Source organism: Anabrus simplex, chromosome 1, assembly GCF_040414725.1.
Source record: "Anabrus simplex isolate iqAnaSimp1 chromosome 1, ASM4041472v1, whole genome shotgun sequence".
Classification (NCBI taxonomy): domain Eukaryota; kingdom Metazoa; phylum Arthropoda; class Insecta; order Orthoptera; family Tettigoniidae; genus Anabrus; species Anabrus simplex.
This window is the reverse complement of record NC_090265.1, coordinates 414,116,705-414,130,338: the sequence shown is the minus strand read 5'-3', so window position 1 is coordinate 414,130,338 and position 13,634 is coordinate 414,116,705. Positions and strand designations below refer to the sequence as shown.

At 41.4% G+C, this 13,634-nt stretch overlaps 1 protein-coding gene across 1 annotated transcript in view; it reads right to left on the bottom strand.

The window, feature by feature from the left end:
* The window catches only part of LOC136856877 (mitochondrial import receptor subunit TOM40 homolog 1), an 87,821-nt gene extending 80,095 nt beyond the window's left edge, over positions 1-7,726 (bottom strand). Inside the window, exon 1 of the mRNA XM_067135094.2 lies at positions 7,354-7,726. Within this exon, the coding sequence (XP_066991195.1) occupies positions 7,354-7,567 (214 nt within the window). The 5' untranslated portion in view covers positions 7,568-7,726. The remainder of the gene's footprint in view (positions 1-7,353) is intronic.
* Between the last annotated feature and the right edge of the window lie 5,908 nt (positions 7,727-13,634).

Genomic DNA, 13,634 nt, shown 5'->3' with positions numbered 1-13,634 from the left:
GTGGACCAGCGAGTTTAAATTTGGTCGGGAGGGCTTGGAAGATGATCCGCGTAATGGACGGCCAAAAGGTGTTACGACCCCAGAATTTATCACAAAAGTGCATAAAATGGTCATGGAGGATCGTCGACTGAAAGTGCGGGAGAGTGCTGAAGCTGTAGGGATGTCTTCTGAATGGGTATATTATACTTTAACCGAAGAACTGGGTATGAAAAAATTATCTGCAAGATGGGTGCCGCGGCTCTTGACACTGGACAATAAACGCACCAGATTGGAAATGTCCGAACAAAGTCTGGCCCGTTTTCAGTGCAACCAACAAGATTTCTTGCGCCGGTTTGTGACTACAGATGAACTTGGGTCCACTACTATACCCCAGAGACAAAACAGCAGTCAAAGCACTGGAAACATGCTGATTCACCACCACCAAAGAAAGCAAAGGCAGTGCGTTCGGCCGGAAAGGTCATGGCCTCAGTCTTCTGGGATGCAAAAGGCATTCTGCTGATAGATTATGATCCTACTGGCCAAACAATTACGGGGCAATACTATGCAAACCTCCTAGACCAACTACAGGAAAAGATACACGAAACAAGGCCTGGTTTGCCAAGGAAAAAGGTCATCTTTCATCAGGACAATGCTCCGCCGCACACAAGTGTTATTGCCGTGCCAAAACTTCATGAACTGGGGTACGAATTGTTGCCACATCCACCTTATTCACCTGATTTGGCACCATCAGACTTTCATCTATTCCCCAAGCTGAAAATTTTCCTCGGTGGATGGAGATTTTCTACAAGGGAAGAACTGACAGCTGAATTGGAGAGGTATTTTGCAGGCCTGGAGGAATCTCATTTTCGAGATGGGATCAAGGCAATGGAACATCGCTGGACCAAATGCATTAGTCTACAGGGGGACTATGTTGAAAAATAAAAGCAGTTCCACCGAGGTAAGATACTTAATTCTAGTACATTCCGAGAACTTTTCAAACCACCTACGTACTATTTAAACTTGATCCAGTGTACGAGAAGGCCTTAACCAAGTTAAGTAAAAGAAGACATTATAAATAAAATACGTTGCACCGACACAGATAGGTCTCATGGTGAAGATGGGATAGGGGAGGGCAAGGAGTGGGAAGGAAGCAATCATGGCCTTGATTAAGGTACAGCCCCAGTAATTGCCTGGTATAAAAAATGGGAAACCATGGAAAACTCTTTTCAGGGCTGCCGAGATGGGATTCGAACCAAATATCTCCTGAATGCACCTTGACTAGCCTTTTCAAGGGCTAGCTAATGTGTAAACTTAGTAGAATACCTAGAATGCGATATGTGGTCATAATTACCACCCGTCTTCACTACTGTTGCTCACATGGGATTGAAGTACATACATTAAAATATTCTGCCAGCCCCATGTTTAACTTCAAAATACTACTGTTAGCTATTATCCACCACAACTACGGAGATTCCTTTCATATGTGTAGCACACAGTTCTGTGTGTTCATTCATTATTACCTCATTGCTAGTTGGTCAGCAAGGAATGTGTATCTCAAGCCATGTATCTACACAAGAACTTACTATCAGATGATAGGGAGATGTTTACAGATTAGATTATAAACTACAGGTTGCATAAATCTGAAGAAATGAGGCAGCTAATTCATCTGATACACACTACTTCACTCAATGGGTACATTTCTAAATTTCCTTCAATACAATTATTCCCACCGAGTGAGTTGGCAATGCGGTTAGCACGCGCAGCCATGAGCTTGCATTCAGGAGATAGTGAACTCGAACTCCACTGACGTCAGCCCTGAAGATGGTTATCCGAGGTTCCCCATTTTCACACTAAGCAAATGCCGGGGCTGTACCTTAATTACGGCGACAGCTGATTCCTTCCCATTCCTACCCCTCTCCTATCCCATCATCGCCATAAAACCTATCTGTGTCGGTACGACGTAAGCAACTTGTAAAAAAAAATACTAAAAAACAACTATCCCCCTGCCACTATTTCTAATACAATCATTCTTGTTTCTTCCATGCCTGTAACTGAAGTTGGACTGAACATATTTCATTAATGATCATGCTCATTCATGATATAAGTGTCCGGCTCCATGGCTAAATGGTTAGCGTGCTGGCCTTTGGTCACAGGGGTCCCGAGTTCGATTCCCGGCAGGGTCAGGAATTTTAACCTTAGTTGGTTAATTTCACTGGCACGGGGTCTGGGTGTATGTGCTGTCTTCATCATCATTTCATCCTCATCACGACACGCAGGTCGCCTACGAGCGTCAAATCAAAAGACCTGCATCTGGCGAGCCGAACTTGTCCTCGGACACTCCCGGCACTAAAAGCCATATGCCATTTCATTTTTTTCATAATATACGTGACCAGAATAAAAAATACAACACTGGTTTTTTTTAAACTGGAAATTTATTTTAGATTCTTCCCAACTTTGGCAGTCTGAAACATTATTTTATAATGTAATAACATGATTTAGAAATTTTGGAACCTGAAAGTGAAAAGAGACTTTTCAAAAAGTTATAATTGTATTGTTGAAAAAAGACAAAGTAACAATCAATGTGTACACCTCTAGTTGTTAATGGGTGATGATGAAATACCTACCTACTGTAAGGCCAGGCGCACATTGAGAAGCAGTTGGCCGCAGAGCAGGGAAGAGCAGAGCAGGACAGCGCGAAACTTACAAAACTGCGAAGTGCACATGAGCGCACATTGCCACGCAGAATCTCGTCGCTTTTCAGAAAGAACATGTTTTATTTAGACTCTGTGATATTGGGGCATCCAGTATAAAGAGGCTCTTTTTTCTTTTTCTTCAAGCATTCGCGATTTTTCTCATTTTGATAGTCATCTTCACAATTTCCGTTGTGTTGATGACAACGCAGTTGTTCGCCTTAAGACAATCGCAATAAAAACAACCACCTTCGCCAGTTTACAAGACTGAACAATATTTCTATGTTAGCGATGTTCAGCGTTCATATAGACTAAGCAAAAAAAATAAAAAATCTAAATTCATGATTACTTTTTATATTTTTTACGACATATTGACACAGATATGTCTTATGGCAATGATAGAAAAGGAAAGGGCTAGAAATGGGAAGGAAGCCACCGTGGCCTTAATTAAGGTACAGCCGCAGCATTTGCCTGGTGTGAAAATGGGAAACCATCTTCAGGGTTACCGACAGTGGGGTTCGAACCCACTATCTCCTGAATGCAAGCTCATAGTAAGACGATCCTGACCACATGAACAACTTGCATAGTGAATTCATTAATAGGATCAGAGAGGGGGAGAGGGAGAAAATATTTATGGACAAATGTACTGCTAGATTTTCATCTAGTTGCCACAAGACACAAGATCAATCAACATTGACGATCTGCTGTGAACACGTCTGCATTTATATTTGACAAGACATGATAAAATATTTTCCGTACTTATTTCTTCACATAAATGTGATGGTGGATGACGGCGACGGAGTCGGCGATGATGCTCTCCATAATCAGCATTAGATCTTTGTGTTAAATACCCAACGTTGCGAGAACTTGGGCCTCGGATTGTTCTATAGATACTTGAGGATTACATTTTACGCCTTCCTCTAAACTACCTTGTCATCCAGCATGAATACAATGATTTATAGCCTAGACTGTAGTGTCTTATTCCCCGAATTTACACATCAATTATCATTAAATTCTGTTCAGCCATTTCCTCACGATGCGTGTACATACATACTGCACTGCAGTCCACATGATTCACATAGTACCTACAAAACATGGCGAGACCGAACGGCTGTGGTAATTTTCTCCTCCATTTCTTAACTAACTACGTGACATGTGCGCAGGTAACTGTGTTTCGAAGACTGCGCGTGGTAGACAGATGTAGGTGCAGATCCGGCCTCCTCTGCTCTGTCCTGCACTGTCTGTCAATTTGCGGTGGTGCAATGATTTGTGTGGATTACAAAAATCTGCTTTGCGTTGCGCTGCTTTAGCTGCTTCGCCTGCGTCCCAATGTGCGCCTGGCCTAACACTTCACTGACATATTTCTCTACAGTAACACTTCCTTTTCGTTTACTCCTATTCATTTACATCAATTCACTGTCACTATTACCCATGTTTAAGCAGCATGTATTGCCACTTCTTGCTTTAATTATGACCTCCAACTCCTCAGGCATGCTCCTGATTAATGTTGCAATCCTGTCCTCTGAAATTTGTTCCCATTCCTCTTGAAAAGGAGCGTGACAGTAATGCAGCTGGAAATAACAAGTTACTGCTTATAGTCATTGGCAAATCAAGAACAACCATATCTTTCAAAAACATAAATGTCAATTCGCTTCCTGAGATCTACACGCATTAAAAAGAACAGATGACTTGTGAATTATTCAAGGACTGATTTCATAATCAGGTTGTCCATGCAGTAACAAAGTTCAGTAAAGAAAAAGGTTTACCACTTGTTCTTGATAACTCCCCAGCACACATCTCAACGGATTGACTTGTCAATGGATATATCAAAGCTATTTTTGTTGTTGTTGCTAGTGGCTTTATGTTGCAGCGACACAGGTAGGTCTTATGGCGATGATGAAGCTATTTTTTCTGCCACCTAACTTTACTCCACTGCTGCAACCAATGGACCAGCAAGAGCTTCAAAACATGTGCATATAAAAAATTATTTTTTGACACCTGATTGAGAGTGATGACCCTTCTTTAAGCTTAGTCGAAATCATTGAAATGGTCTATATCAGGGGTTTCCAATTTGTAAGGGTTCGAGGGCCATATTGGAAATCTTAGTCATGTTCGCGGGCTGCACTTGAATAATAGGCCAATTTTCGTTAAATTCTGCATATAGTAGACCTACGGAAGTACCATTACGAAATAAGATGCATAATTCGATTGAAATAAAGATTTGATAATTTTAATTACTTACGTAAAACATTATTTTACACTAGCATAAAAGAGTGAAATTTAGAGCCAGGCTGAGTGGCTCAGATGGTTGAGGTGCTGGCCTTCTGAAGCCAGCATGGCAGGTTCAATATTAGATCGTTCCGAAGGTGCTCAAATACGTCGGCCTCATGTCGGTAGATTTACTGGCACGTAAAAGAACTCCTGTGTGACAAAATTCCGGGACCTCGGCGTCTCCGAAAACCGTCAAAAGTAGTAATTGGGACTTAAAAACAAATCATTATTTGAAATTTGAATATAAATAAAAAATAATCTATTCAGATCAAGTGAATATTTAAAAACAACGAAAACAATTAAATTGGTCCTGAATTGGGTCTATACCGGGTATAAAAATTAATACATTTTTTAACGACCAACATAATATTCTTTTGTAACTATTCTTCACATTATTCATTAAAATGTTCTCGCGGGCCACATTAAATGGCTGCGGCCCACAGTCCGCCATTTGGAAACCCCTAGTCTATATGAAAGATGTTATCTACTGGATGGCTGAAGCATGGGAAAATGTTAAAACAATTAATAAGAAAATCATGGACAAAGTTATGGCCCACCTTAACGTACACTACATTGAGAGCACTGAATAAATTAATGACTGTGCAGATGCTCTACATCTTATGCAACAAATTCATGGGTGTGAAGGGACAAAAGAAACTGACTTGGACGAGTGGTTAGATATAGATACAGAAGACCAAGTTATGACAGAAGAAGAAATTGTTTCTCTAGTTACAGGGGAAATGATTGCAGCTGATAAAGCAGACAACTCAACTCAGCTGATTTCCCACTCTGAAGCAGCAAAGACATTAGAAACAGCCCTGCAGTACGCAAAGCAGAATGATAATGCTACAGCCTAACTTCAATCAAGGTAGCTGTAATACCTAAAACCTTTCCAGACAGGAAATTGAAGGAGAAAGACATGAAGGAACTTGAATTTGCTCTGATAGCGCAAATGAAACCGCTGTCAGACAGATGCCTTCCAGGCTTCCTCGAGTCTCCAAGACTGGAAAGTGGAGCAATGGTACTGATCCGTGCAAATCCACAAACCAAAAGCTGGGTGGAACAGACAGTGGCCAACTGCAAAGTTTCCTCCTCCATTTGACTAGATGAAGGTTGATGATGTGCTTGTCAGGATACATCAGCACAATACCAAACTTCTGACGAAAGAGTGGAGAGTGCTGAATGCAACAACTACTGATGACAGAAGAAGATTTAAAAATCTCTTAAACAAAGAAATTCATCAAAACTTGCTCCCTCGAAACAAGACTTTCACAACACAAACATACGCGCAGAATGACTGTTGTTTGTTTACTTCTAATGGTCTTCTTGGGAGGACGTTGTCAGGCGGTGCACAATGCTGCCAACTTCTCTACTTAGGAACTAATGGGCGGTGATGGTGATTGTTTTTAGGGCATTTTTTTTTATTGCTATGCAGATGGTTAGGGTAGGGCCTGGACAAGACCAGTGATACAGGGACAAGCAAAGAGGGAGCCCCCAGGCTAGAGCCGCAAAGTAGACTTAGGCCTCTTATTTCCTGTGGAAACACCATTGGTGTGGACTGGCTCTTGCCGTGCGGAGAGTTAGGATAGGACCTGGACAAGATCAGTGATATAGAGACAAGCAAAGGTTTATTTGTGCTTTTATTGTGCCGGGGTTGGTAATGGAATCTCATTATCATAATTAATGGGAATGACATCACATGCAACTTTGTATTGGCCAATAGGAATGCAAGTAGCTACTGAAAATGGCATGTTGTGCTCTTCATAAGGTTATAAAAGTAAATTTACTTCTGCGGGTGGGATGGTGGGTTCCTGGACATCGCAATGAACACATCTCTCCTCTGAGACGCATTCCAACTAAGATTTCATTACTGATAATGTTAGAAAAATCTTGTGACAAAGTGTCAATTTTTACCAGACATTCAACCAAATCTATAAGCAAAGAACAGACTGTACTGTTCGCCTTGTGTAAATTATCATAAAGGCAAGTAATGAAGATTGGATTGCACTTAGAAGAGCTATTGTAAAAGAATGTCTGCCAGCCATCCTCTCCTACCCTTTAGAATTCTTATCGCAGGATTACAGATAGTATATTATACACTTTCCAGAGTGTCAGTAGTCATATGAGTCAAAGAATAACGAAAAACCTTGATTACGGCAGCAAACATTACAAAGGTTCTAAAAACGCTACATTAAGTAAACTTTGTGGGAAGATTAAAAAAAAAAAAACAGTACCGGAACTCCTGTAAATTAAATTACTTAACATTATCGAACTTTGTGAAAAAGGTTTCATATGTGACACGCTAAGAAAGAGTTATATTTATTCACATAAATATAAAAAATTAACTGAATGTTGCAATTATTTCTGCCCACAGAGAAAACCATACCTTCATTAGTCCTAGGTTAGCTCTTACCTTTACATTTCTTATGTAAATCTTCCATGGCCCCTGGATTGTCCAAGCCAGTCTCTTTGGATTGTAGTTGCTGAGTTTCATTTTGATCTCCTCCCCCTGGTTTACCTGATGGGTCTGTCTTCGCAAAACTTGCAGGAAAGGAAGTAGGAGGTGGTGGTGGCGGCATGGCAATATTAGGTTGAGGAGGACTGCTAGCAGCCATTACGTTACCCATTTTGATTGCAGAAAGTTAACCCCTAGCTAAATTAAAACCCTTCAAAGATCTAATAATCAACGATGAACTAAAACTGTTATAAACACTCTCTACAGATTTGTTTCCCTCATATCACACACTATGGACGCAGCCATTTGTAAATCAACTAGGACTTCTAATTGGCCGATAGCAAAGAAGTCAATAGTAAGCTGCATCGATTGTATCACTGCCTGCTCGATCTGCATCCGATGCCTGCTAATACAATTGTATAAAAGCAGATTTCTCTCTTGGATACGATCAACGAGATAGAAAGTAGTGGAAAGTAGTGATGTGCGCGAGTGATGCCTGAAATCGCGGTACTCGACTCTTTCGAGTCCAGGCTCGGGCTCATTTCGCTTGCGAAGACTGGATGACAGCATGACGTCACACGTTCGCTCTCTCGCCCGCTGTTGGGTGGATGGAGAATAATGTACAAGTGGTCGCCGAGGTTTTATGGGATTGCGATTGACCAGTACGATATAAATTTTCTTAATGAGTGAGTAAAATAAATAATCTGAATTTTATGATGACTTGGGAAAGATAATACTACAACTACATACGCATAATAAAGTAAGAAAATATCCGTCCACGGCGTCTCTCACCCACTCCACTGAATATGCCATCTCTTATAATAGCATAGCATAGTTATCTGGACTTCTAAGCCCAACTTGGCAGGTTCGATACTGGTTTTAGTCCGATGGTATTTGAAGGTGCTCAGATACATCAGCCTCGTGTCGGTAGAATTGCTGGCATATGAAAGAACTCCTGGGTGACTAAATTCCGGCACCTCGGCATCTCCGAAAACCATGAAAATGTACGTAGTTGGACGTAAAACGCATAACATTATTATTATTATTATTATTATTATTATTATTATTATTATTATTATTATTATTATTATTATTATTATTATTATTATTATTTAAAATCACTGTCACGGTGTCCTGCTTCATGGCTAAATGGTTAGAGTGTTGGCCTTTGGTCACAGGGTCCCAGGTTCGATTCCCGGCAGGGTCGGGAATTTTAACCATCATTGGTTAACTTTCCTGGCACGGGGGCTGGGTGTATATGTTGCTTCATCATCATTGCATCCTCATCACGACGAACAGGTCGCCTACCGGAGTCAAATCAAAAGACTTGCACCTGGCGAGCCGAACCCCTCCTGGGATTTCCCGGCACTAAAAGCCATACGCCATTTAATTATTTTCACTGTCACGGTATGCCTACAATCGTCCCAGGGGAGAGGTGAATAGTTTATACTTACATCATACTTTCGGCAGGTATAATGTAGGGTATTAAGATTAGGCGTCCGGAATGTGATATATTATGTACACGAACCAAATCATCAGACAGAACGTCGTTCTGTTCTACCTAAACAATGAACGCAATGAACAAAATACACCCTCCGTTTTGACGTTTATCATTGCAACACATCACTGTGCAAAGGAACAAAACCGAGTGTAGTCTTTAGAAGTTGAGCGAAGGTCGAAGAATAGCGGCGAGATGTAAGCAGTACTTTTTTTTTCCTTTACGTCGCACCGACACAGATAGGTCTTACGACGACGATGGGATAGGAAAGGCCTAGGAAGTGGAAGGAAGCGGCTGTGGCCTTAATTAAGATACAGTCCCGGCATTTGACTGGTGTGAAAATGGGAACTCACGGAAAGCCATCTTCAAGGCTGCCGACAGTGGATTTCGAATCCACTATCTCCTGGATGCAAGCTCACAGCCGCGCGCCCCTAACCGAACTTCGTGTTTCTGTGGGGATTTGTAGTGTAGTGTGTTGTGTGAATATGAAGAGGAGAGTGTTGGGACGGACAAAAACTTAGTCCCCGAGCCAGGAGAATTAATCAGAATCGATTAAAAACCCGAACCGGCCGGGAATCGAACCCGAGATCCTCTGGTCCGAAGGCTAGTACTCTGACCATTTAGCCAACGAGTTAGACAATATCAATAAGTGATACTACAGCACATGTATGTTTCTGAACGTCCTACACATGTATCTTTGCAATAAATTCTCTGGCAGTAATGTTGTCATTATTTCGCACAATATTATTACACGTTTTCCTACAAGGACGTCGCAGGAATAATATTTCATAGCTATCAACAAATCCCTGGTGGCTACTTCCAGGCTGCTCAGTAATAAAAGTAACAGTAATAATAGAACGCTGCCGTTATCGACATTAGAAAAGGTCCCCACCACAGTGTGGAAATTGTCCCCATCCTACGCTCATCTTCGATCCTACGTGTCTGTCTTTCAAGTTGACGGTTTGTTAGTAAGTCATAAATATTTTGCATATGATGATAATAATTATCGTAACAATCAAATTATTGACGACCGATGACTCAAAAAGATGAATCATCAGCAGCAAACATATTGCAATCCACATTACAAAACTATTCTGTGGGTGACCCTGAATGCCGTGCAATCCACTGCAGTATATTATAGTTCTAAGATATGTTCACAGATAGCGAAACTAGTATGCTTGGACTCGAGTCTGGAGTCGAGTATACAGATTCTAAGAGCATATTACTCGATTCTACTCGATTCCGTCGCTAGCCCATCACTAATAGAAAGAAAGAAGACTATACAGTAGCTAACATGGCTGGTACAGCGCTCTGGGTAGTGATGCCAACGACATGTAATGTCGTTAGGTGATGCGGGTAAAGCGCCAACTTCTTCTTCCCCTTGTATGTTGTTGGGCTTAGCTGAACTCCGTACCCAGTAACCACACCATTTGGGATTGCATTCGTTTGTGTTGATGTAGGTTGTGTATTTTGAGAAGTGAGAGACATGGAAGTTGGGTTTAGAAGCTAGGGATAAAGCAGAGGAGTATGTTTGTGCTGGTAAAGGATGATTAAAGTATTAATCTAACCCGATAGGAGATTGTAAGAAAAACGTTTACTTTCGGCTATATGTGATATCGAAGGTGGACATGGAAGTTCTTCTGTACTCGGTTAGTTGAGGTTAGTACTGTTGTTTTTCGTACGAACGTCAAATGAAAAGCCGGGGTATGAGTTGTATGTGTGAAAATGTTAATTTAATTAATGACATTTGGGACCAATTAAGTGAATGTGACCTATAAGGAGATTTTACATTCATCAAGAAAATTAGTGAGTTGATTAACTAAAGGCAAAGAGGCAAAAGACACTTGTTGGTAGAGGAATATTTTGATTTATTAGTGCTTGGAAAAAATTTCCGTTGGTTAGAATAGCTACGACATTTAATTACTATGTGGTGAATGGTGCCACTAGCTTGCTGAAAGGAACTGATATGAAATGGTACATACATTCGGGGGTAAGCTCATGATTGAATCCTCGGCGGATTATTGTAGTAATATGTCTCCGAGAGTAGTAGTTATAAGTCAGGGGTTCGGCAACCGCCTCCGGCCATCGCCAAGGCCTCAGCCGCATTGACCACTGGCAAGGTTATGTTTGTAAACAAAGCCACGTGCTCTTGTTTGTAAAACAAAGCCACGTGCTTCTTTGACAGCTGTCAAGCCGACAGCCACGTGATTTTTTGACCGCGGCCAACTTTAATCAACAAAGAATCGTGCTGCCCTCTTTACGGTACTAATCCTCATTGTGGTAATGAATAATTTGAAAGCCACGTGCTTTTGACACCTGTCATCCGCCATCTTGCATCCCTAACCTCAGTGCTGCCCTCTTTACGGCACTAAACCCCATCGCGGTGGTAGGTAATTTGAAAGCCACGGGCTATTTGAAAGCTGACATCTGCCATCTTGCATCGCTAACCTCAGTGCTGCCCTCTCTACGCCAGTAAACCTCATCGTGGTGGTGGGTAATTTGGAAGCCACGGGCTATTTGACAGCTGTCATCAGCCATCTTGCATCGCTAACCTCAGTGCTGCCCTATTTACAGCACTACCTATGAAATGTGGTGGTGGTATTTTCCACATGCTTTTTTGACAGCGGCCATCTTTAAACGAGACAGCATCGTGCTGCTATTTATATGGCGCTACATCTAAATGTGGTGGCGGCAATTCCCACGTGCTTTTTTCAACAGCGGCTATCTTTAAACAAGACAGCATCGTGCTGCCCTCCTTACGGCACTACCTTCGAAATGTGGTGGTGGCAATTTCTACATGCATTTTGACAGCCGCCATCTTTTATCAACAGAGCATCGTGCTGCCATCTATACGGCACTAAACCTTATCCTTATGCATGCGCTAGAGGACGATTCGAAATTCTACGTGCTTTTCAAAGCCACGTGCCTTTTGACAGCGGCCATCTTTAATCAACAAAGCATCGTGCTGCCCTATTTACGGCACTACCTTTTAAATGTGGTGGTGGCAATTTCTACGTGCTTTTTGACAGCCGTCATCTTTAATCAACAGAGCATCGTGCTACCAGCTATACGGCACTAAACCTTATCCTTATGCATGCGGTGGAGAGCAATTCGAAATTCCACGTGCCTTTTGACAGCGGTAATCTTTAATCAACAGAGCATCGTGCTCCTATCTTTAGCTCAGTGGCGTATATAAGGGGGGGCCCAAGGGGCCTGGGCCCCCCCCCGAAAAAAATGTATAAGCCTTGAAGAACCGGACCAAAATGATGGGAATTTTCGATCGTTGTTGAGATTCCGAGCCAACAGTTAGCAGTTTATGTGCCATACCTGGACGATTTTTGTAACTCACTAAAAGAATGCTTTGAATCTCACAAGGAAATAGTTGCATCCTTACAAAACATCCTTCTACAATTGTGTATCGTAACAGATTTCGGTTCATTGGAGGCTGCTTTTAGTTTCTACGAAGGAAATCTGTCACATAAAGAGATTGTGCAAAGTGAGTTTATGTGGTGGAAAGAAAAGTGGAGTCAGGAAAATCCTTCAAATCTTCCCAAAATGGCTGTAAGTTCTCTAGAAAAATGTGACAAGACTTTCTTCCCCAACATTTATACCCTTCTCAAATTACTCCCCGTTCTTCCTGTTTCTATCACAACCATAGAAAGAACTTTCTCTAGCCTAAGGAGGCTGAAGACTTACTTAAGGAACAGCACATCTGAAAGTAGGCTTAACGGGCTTGCTTTACTCTCTATCCACAGAGACATTATAGTTAGTGATGAAGAAGTTCTTGATAAGTTTGCAATTGTACCAAGAAACCTGGACTTCGTTTTGTAACCCAAATCAATGTTTCCGTTTTCCTTTCTAAAGTGTTTGAAATCGTCTGACCTCTTAAAATTACTTAATCTAACCTTACATCAATCTTGGCCCCCCCCAAAAATATATTCTATATTCGCCACTGCTTTAGCTACTACCTTTGAAATGTGGCGGCGGGCAATTTCTACGCTCCTTTTGAGAGCTACCATCTTTAACTACATTCACATGGCTGGAATTTAATGGGACAAGCAAGCAAGCAAGCAAGCTGCTACACACCGCCAGCAAGGTGTCCTTCTCAACATACTAGTATTTTTAAACTAAGAAGCTGTTTTCAACACTCTAAAACATACTTACGAATCTACATCAAGTGTATAGAACATGTGCATGAGAGATAGATTCGAACCACTGATCTCTATACATGGATCGCTTGTGGCAGCTCTCCGCTGCAGGAGAAAGAACGCCACGTTGAGCGCGCGCTCCGCCATGTTGGTATACTCACCCTAGAGCTCTCCTTATGGGAAAGCAATGATAAGATAATCAAATTGAAATCGCAATTAATGGAGCATTGGAATAATTAAAAATGTAGGGACATGTTTACTCAAACCATAAGGACATTGGGAACACTGACACGCCATTCTGAGGACAGTAAATCTCCGGGATAGCAATAAAAATGAGTGTATAATAACGGCCGACAAATATTAACTTAGGTGCTGTATACATGCAGTTAGCGATCGGTAGCACAATACGTGTGAAAAAAAATTCTGGAAACATTCCTGTAAATTGTATATATGCATGCCACGAAATTATGCATTCTTAAGTGGAGGTATGACAGAATTTTTCGTATTTTGAGCCAAAAACTCTGTTTCCTTTTTATTCATACAAAATAGCCCAATTCTCCCTCTTTCAGAAAATGTTTTTATTTTAGTTATTC